The sequence below is a fragment of the Acanthisitta chloris genome, unplaced genomic scaffold (assembly GCF_000695815.1).
Source record: "Acanthisitta chloris isolate BGI_N310 unplaced genomic scaffold, ASM69581v1 scaffold10915, whole genome shotgun sequence".
NCBI classification, from domain to species: domain Eukaryota; kingdom Metazoa; phylum Chordata; class Aves; order Passeriformes; family Acanthisittidae; genus Acanthisitta; species Acanthisitta chloris.
Genome location: NW_008673168.1, coordinates 1,607 through 9,385, shown reverse-complemented (window position 1 = coordinate 9,385; position 7,779 = coordinate 1,607). Strand labels below are relative to the sequence as shown.

The window sequence follows — 7,779 nt, the reverse complement described above, 5'->3', positions numbered from 1 at the left end:
TCTGTGTTTCTTAGACCCCGTGAGGAGTTTGACTCTTGCCCTGACTCTGCTGTGCATTTGATCTTTCATGAAATCTGCTGGACTGTTGTTTTTCCACCTCCCATTACAAAAACAACCCCACAAACAAATAGTATTAATTTTTATTTTCACTCAGATGCTTTTCTATATATAGAAAAAGGTTAGGGAAGGAATAACACACAGCCATTTAGAATGCATGTGGTGGTGGTTAAATCACAAACCTCCAGGATACACCAAGGTTCAAGGAGGAAGTGAACAGGAAGGGAGGCCTGGGCTCTAAGCAAGGTTGAAGCCTTATTGTCCTAGAGTGTGTCCAGACCTCTGAACCTGCCCTAGGAACAGTTGTGTACAAGGTGTCCTACCAACCTATTTCCTGCTGCCACTTAAGCTTTGTTGCTCTTAACTTGCTCCTTTTTTTCTCTTCTCCAGGTGATCAGAGTGACAGGTTTCCTGAAAGGGCTTTACACAGACTTTGAGCTGAAATCAGATAATGTTAAGGTATGAGAGTTCCTTAATTATTTAACTTTGATGTCAGTATCCTTTGAAACTTGCCTCAAGGTTCTTTTGGTTTTTTTCTGCATTCGGCATCAAGGATCTGTCTGTATTTTTGTGAAGAAGTTGTAGAAGTTGCTGCCTGTGGGTAGTACTAGGCAGTGCCTGAGGTGAATACCTCGATTGCACCTGTGGGTGTGACACAAATGAGCTGCTGTCTGTGAAGAGCTATTTCTATACAGACTTCAAAACAGTTAGGGTTAGTCTATGACCAGATCCAGGTGTCCAAATTATTGTTCTTATTGGATGAGAAACTCACAGTGAGCTGCAGTGTGCACTAGGAGCCCAGAAACCAACCCAATCCTGGGCTTCATCCAAAGGAGTGTGGACAGCAGGTCAAAAGAGGTGGTTCTTCCCCTCTACTCTGCTCTTGTGGCACCCACCTGGTATACTGCACACAGTTCTGGTGCCCTCAACATAAGAAGGACATGGAACTGTTGGGGCAAGTCCAGAGGAGGTCATGAAGTTGCTAAGTGGACTGGAGCATCTCCCCTGTGAGGACAGACTGAGGGAGTTGGGGCTGTTCAGCCTGGAGAAGAGAAGACTGTGTGGAGACCTCAGAGCAACTTTGCAATATCTGAAGGGGCTACACCCTGCCCCCACCCTGGTGGTTTTCAAGGCCAGGCTGGATGAGGCCTTGAGCAATGTTATCTAGTGAGGATGTGTCCCTGCCCAGGGCAGTGGGTTGGGACTGGATGATCTGTAAGGTCCATTCCAACCCTTAAATTCTATGATAATGTGGAAAAGAATCATTCTACAGGAAGATTGCCTTGAAGCAGTGAGGTATTGATAGCCCATAACTTGTCGATAATGACTGATAAATTGATAATCAATCATTAGATACCCAAGACAGGTTTTAAAGAGTCTTGTGGCCTCTCAGCAGAATCTTTGGCTTTATATATTTGTGTGTTTCTACACAGACATATGTATATGGTATATAAATTTTTATGTTAAATGTTCCTGTTTAATATTCCAGGCTGTTTAATATCCCAGGTCTGGCAGTACAACAATGGCTAATTACTGGGAGAGGAGCTTAATATAATTATTGAAAACTACTTTTCTCAAGTCCAAGGGTGACTTTAGTCTCTGTTTGCTGCAGTTTTACTTCCCTTGTGACTGAGCTGGTGCCGCGTTCTCCAACTCCCAGCTTGGTTTGGAAGCTTTCCTGTGTGCTACTGCTTAGGCAGCTGCATCCCTTGGTGTTTGTTTAACATAGCAACTGCAATGTCAGGCCTGTGAGGCTCTTCTTGCATGTGTGGTGCACTTGGTGCAGCTCATCATGGCTCTGATGTGTGTGTTGATTTCTGCGACTGTTCTGAGCTTTGTTGGGACAACTACAGTGAAGTTATTTTTAAGTGGATTGCTGATTTTTTTTGCTGGTGCTGTCCTTGTTGATCCAAAAAGTAGATTTCCTTGCAACTCCTGGCTAGGTCTTTGTATCCATATGCTGTGGTAGCTGTGGAGTTGCACCAGTCTCGAGCAGCAACTTGGGAATTCTCTTCACAGTCTGTGAGGTTGTGGTTTCCCAGAGCTGAGGCAGAGGAGATCCAAATCATGGATTGCTGGGGGAAATGTCCCTGGCTTGTGTTCCTCTTCTTAAAGTGCTGGACAGGAGGAAGACTTGACTCTCATAAGCTGCTTCCTGACTGGGAATTCTGTTGGAGCTGTGAAGAGCAGCAGAGTAACCTTAGAGTCCTAGTTGCTTTCAAGGATGTACAGTCACAGCAATCAGTAGGAGAGAGATGTAAGGAGGATTGAGACCATGAGGATTCCTTAATGGCTGGGATTTCTTTCCAGGAAATGCACCTCCTGCACCAGCTCTATTGTCTGTTTATCAGGAAGGTTCATCTTCTCAGGTCTAGTAAAACTTTCTTATCTTGTATATGAAGAGATTGGATATCACATCACCTCTCTATCTGTGTATGCACAGGTCCACAAAACCTCTTTTATTTTTGTGGATGAATTTCTGCCACTTGAAATAAGGGAAATACCTTTTTGTTTTAAAATCTGCCCATGAAAAACACTTCCTTAAGCTCTCAGTCCTGGTTCAGGTGCATGTTTCTGTCTCAATACAACTTCGTTTACTGACGTAGGTGGGAACTGTAGTTTTCTCATCAGGTTCTTGAGGATTTCTTGCATGGACAGAGCACACAGATAAGTGCTGGAAATGATGAGGATGTAGGAGAAAAGCTTGTAAACATAGTTGGTTTAGAACAGTGTCCTGTCTCCTTCCCTAAATTCATAGATTGCCTATGTCCTTGGAAGGATGGAGAACCCCTGAATGCAGGGAGCACTGAGGCGGCTGAATTGCTCTTGATGGTAATGGAGACACCCTGAAAATGTAGCAGTTGTTTGCTTTAATTCCGTTGGAAGGAGCAAAGATGGAAGTACACAGACCCTGGAGACTCTTCCCAGCTGTTTAACCATCAGGTCTGTGCTTGCAGCAGAGCCCAGTTAGATTTGCAAAGTGGCTCTGGGGCTTGGGATGTCAGGTGAACAGCTTTGTGAGTTCTCCTTATGTGGGTTTCCTTTCCAACAGGCTGGTAAAATACTTCTTCTGTTCACTTGAGAGTGTAAAGCATGAGCCTTCTGTGCTGGGCTGGTAAATATTCCTTGATTTTTGTTACATTTTATTACTAAAAACCTGTTTTTCTCCCCACTGAGTATTCTGCTTCACACCAGGAGCTCATTCTCTGGACCAGAAAACATTCCAATTAAATTTTCCTTGGTTTACTTTGTTTATTTGGCCTTTATTTTTCCATTCTGATTTTGCATAACCCCTGCAAGGACATCAGCTCTACAGAAAGGCACTTGGGGCAAGTTGATTATAAAGTACAGTTATAAACCCAAAGCACGTCTGGTAATTGTGGGGATCAATGCTCTTTTAACAGGATAAGGATTCAAAAATCAACTTCCTTCAGAAGGCAATTGATGCTGTTGTGCTGGTAACAGGAGAGCCACTGTCAGTGAAACCAGCACGTGTGGTGGCAGGACATGAGCCTGAGAAAACCAACGAGTTTCTGCAAGCAATTGGAAAGTGCTGCTTAAATAAGGTATGGCATCACTGTATGTATTTTGCACATGCAGTGATCTATTAGCAGAGCTTATTTGGTCTTTGTTGATGCTTTGGGTGAGGGGATCAAGCGTACCTTCAGTCAGTTCACAGACCACACCAAGCTGAGTGGGATGTTGATCTGCTGGAGGGCAAGAGGGTTCTGCAGAGCAGTCTGGACAGGCTGGATCCATGGACGGGATGTTGATCTGCTGGAGGGCAAGAAGGTTCTGCAGAGCAATCTGGACAGGCTGGATCCATGGGCTGCTGGTGTGAGGTTCAACAAGACTGAGTCCTGCCAAACCCCATGGAGCACTGCAAGATTGGAGAAGAGTGGCTGGAAAGCTGGGAAAGACGCTGGAGGTGCTGGTGACAGCAGCTGGACATGAGCCCAGTGTGCCCAGGTGGGCAAGAGGCCAGTGGGGTCCTGGCTGTGTCAGCAGTGGTGTGACCACAGGCTCAGGACAGTGCCCACCCCTCTGTGCTGGCACTGCTGAGGCACCTCAAGTGCTGGGCACCGATCTGGGCCCTCACTGCAAGAAGGACATGGAGGGACTGGAGGTGTCTAGGGAAGAGAACAGAGCTAAGGGTGGGGCTGGAGCCCAAGGAGTGGCTGAGGGATCTGTGGGGGCTCAGCCTGGAGAAAAGGAGGCTCGGGGGGACCTTCTTGTTCTCTACAACTTCCTGCCAGGAGGTGTAGCCAGGTGGGGTCAGGCTCTGCTCCCAGGGAACAAGGGACAGGATGAGAGGAAAGGGCCTCAAGCTGTGCCTGGGGAGGTCCAGGTTGGATATCAGGAATGATTTTTTCCCAGAAAGGGCTGTCAGGCCTTGGAAGGGGCTGCCCAGGGACTGCTGGAGTCACCATCCCTGGAGATACTCAGCAAACAACTGGACATGGGACTCAGTCCTTTTCCCACTTACTTTATTTTAGTTTGCTAAGTGCTGTGAGCTTTGCCTGAGATGAGGACGGGGGAGATTGTTGCACACGCACAGAGACTGAATGAGTTTGCAAATGTACTTAATGGAAGAGCTTTGTGGATGGTAGTGATGAGATTTCATATCCTGTGGGTCTAGTTTACCCACCTGAGCTAAATTAGTCCCTTGGCTTCACAGACTCAAGCTCTGCCAGGGGAGGTTTAGATTGGATATTAGGAAAAGACTTTTTATGGAGGGATTGATCAGGCATTGGAATGGGCTGCCCAAGGAGGTGGTGGCTTCACTGTCCCTGGCAGTTTTCAAGATGAGACTGGATGTGGCACTTAGTGCCGTGGTCTAGTAACCATGGTAGGGTTGGACTTGATGATCTTTGAGGTCTTTTCCAACCTGGTTGATTCTGTGATTCTATTGTGAATTCTAAGCTTGATGTGTGCTGTGGGAAAAATTTCCTTCAGTGTCCTGCTTGGTCCTTTCCATGCCAAGCTGAGCACAGTGCTTGGGCTTCCTTGGTTCAGGCAAGTGTTGCTGATGTGCAAAACTGAGTGTCACAGGTGAAAGGCCACAAAAATTTTTCATTTTGCATTTCTAGACCAGGAGAGAATGAGGACTGAACCACCAGGGTTCATGATCTCACAGCTGTTCCTGTTTTAGGGAAGAGAATTTCCTGTCTGTAGGACAGGGTTTGTTTGGTTGTTGCTGGTAGAACAACTGTTAGGTGACAGTGGAGTGACCTAAACATTTAAGCTACTGCATGGAGAATTGGTATTGCGCTATAATACATAGAAAAATTATGTAGCTCTGGGTCATAGAATCAGATTATCACAGGGATTACAAAGGAGCTGTTTGACTTAAAAGTGCATTATTACTCCTGGGAAAGAAATGTCTAAAAAAAACCCAAACAGAAGAAAATTCCAAGCTCCAGATCATGTTGATTACAGAGCTAGGCAAAAAGGAGATATTTGCTAACAAGATTTTTTCATTTCCATGATGTTTCTCTGTTCCTTGCAGCTCTCCAGTGATGCTGCTGTGAAAAGGGTCTTAGCTGGGGAAAGAGCTGATGCTAAAGGGAAACCTCCATCCTCTAAACCTCCGGATAAAGAAAGCAAAGAGGCCAAAGCAGAGGAACAAAAAAGCCATAGGGACAAAGAGGTAGGAATCTGCATTCTTGGGGGGGTACCATGATTTATTGGCTTGGGTTTCCTTTCTAGCTTGCATTTTGTCTATGTAAAGTCACTGTTATGGAATGGCCTTGTGCTGGAATTAATTTTCCATGTTGACTTTCTTTTTAGAGCAGAAGAGATGCTGAAATTAAAGAGAGAAGCTCAAGCAGAGACAGCAAACCCAAAGGAGATTTGAAAGAGAATGAAGAAAGGGAAAAAGAAAGTGATAAACAGAAGGAGAATGGAGAGAGGCACAAAGAACTTCAAAGAGACACCTTGAAGGAAAGAGAAAAACATGAAAGGGAAAGAAGCAAAAGCAGAACAACCAAGCAAGGAAGAGAAACAGAAAAAAACAAAGGAAGAGGAGACACAAAGCAAGAAGATGACATTGAGCATGAAAAAGAAGAGGAAAGAGAGAGAAAACATGAAGGAGGAAGGCAAAAAGACAGATTGAAAGGAAGAGACAAGGATAAGGGCAGGGACAGAGGACGAGAGAAAGACAGAGAGAGAGGAAGAGACCAGGAAGGACAGAGAGAAAAAGATGGAGAACGTTTAAGAGAACATGGAAAGGAGAAAGCAGAGAAAAAGGTAATTGGAATGTTATTCCAGAGAAGAACTTTCCCTGTGCTGTGTTTGGGACTCTGTTCTATTGACCACGCAAGTTTGTACTTCTGCTCCTTTAACAATTCAGTCCTTCCCTTCACAGCAGTTCCTCTCTGGAAGTGAAGTCCCTGTGTGGGTTCTGTGGCAGGACACACAGGGTGGACTTGCACTTTTGTCTTTTCTTTTTCTGTCTCTCTACATTAGACTTGTTTGCTTCCAGGCTGGTTCCTTATTTTTTTTCTTGGGAAGCCCATCTAGGTTCTTGGAAGGGTGCTCCATTTGCACTGGATTCCACATGTTTTGTTACATCTTTAGGAAGGAACACATCCACTGTTTCTTCCATACCAGGGAAGGGAATAATTTCTTCCCAATATTCAATCTAACTCTGTCCTATGTCAGTGGGAAGCCATTCCCCCTTTTCCTGCCCTTGTCGAAAGTCCCTCTCCACCTCCCTTGGCACCTTCAGGCACTGGAAGGGCCTTCTCCATGTGAAGTCAGTCACAGCTGGAACGACATGGTCTTTAAGGTCCCTTCCAACCCAAACCATGGTATGACTATAATTTCTTCCCAATATTCAATCTAACTCTGTCCTATGTCAGTGGGAAGCCATTCCCCCTTTTCCTGCCCTTGTCGAAAGTCCCTCTCCACCTCCCTTGGCACCTTCAGGCACTGGAAGGGCCTTCTCCATGTGAAGTCAGTCACAGCTGGAACGACATGGTCTTTAAGGTCCCTTCCAACCCAAACCATGGTATGACTCTATGTCCTCAACTGCCTTAAGAGTCATCTCTTCATTGCCTTCATTTTGTTCTTCTTATCTCCTCTTTCTCCTCTAAATAATTCTCCTTTTCTGTTGTCGTGTGCTGGTTCAGGGTAGAAATTCAGGACTGACAGTCAGCAAGATGCTTCTCTTAGAGGGGAGCTTAACTTTGGCAGTTCTCAGCACACTGAATCTAAAGCAGTTTACTTCTTTCCAGCCCACAAATATGGCAGAATCCACACTTAGGAATCCACAGAGACCAACTAAATACAGTAACTGCGAGCCAGATAATGAGGTTAGTAGTGGAGGAGACAGGAATATGCAAAGAGTTAAAGGCATTTCAGAGTTTGAGAGTCTGCTTGAAAGGAAAGTAGGATTGAAAGGTGTGTAGATGCCAGGTTTTAAGGCTGTAAAATACCTAGAATAGGTGCTTGGTCATTTGTTTGTTTGGTTACTTCTTAAACATTTCTCTGAGTTGGGACCCAAAAAAAACCACTACTCAATTTATTTTGCTTTCCAGGTCTGATTTCTGTGTGTTGATATGTTGGGTACTTCAGGAAAAATATTTGTACAAAGTTCATAGAATCCCAGACTGGTTTGGGTTGGGAGTGACCTTAAAGCTCATCTAATTCCACCTCCTGCCATGGATTTTCCCTTTCTTTCCTGGAAAGCTGTTAGGGTATTTTTAATCATTTTTGTAC

The 7,779-nt window shown here is 45.0% G+C and overlaps 1 protein-coding gene across 1 annotated transcript; it reads left to right on the top strand.

Moving 5' to 3' along the window:
* Nucleotides 1–447: 447 nt before the first annotated feature.
* Nucleotides 448–7,373, top strand: TRAF3IP1 (TNF receptor-associated factor 3 interacting protein 1; the record flags this gene model as incomplete). The annotated part of the gene is made up of 5 exons (XM_009074825.1): nt 448–516; nt 3,462–3,623; nt 5,567–5,707; nt 5,848–6,306; nt 7,296–7,373. Coding segments are annotated over 5 exons (909 nt in total), but the record flags the coding sequence as incomplete, so codon positions are not given.
* Nucleotides 7,374–7,779: the final 406 nt, after the last annotated feature.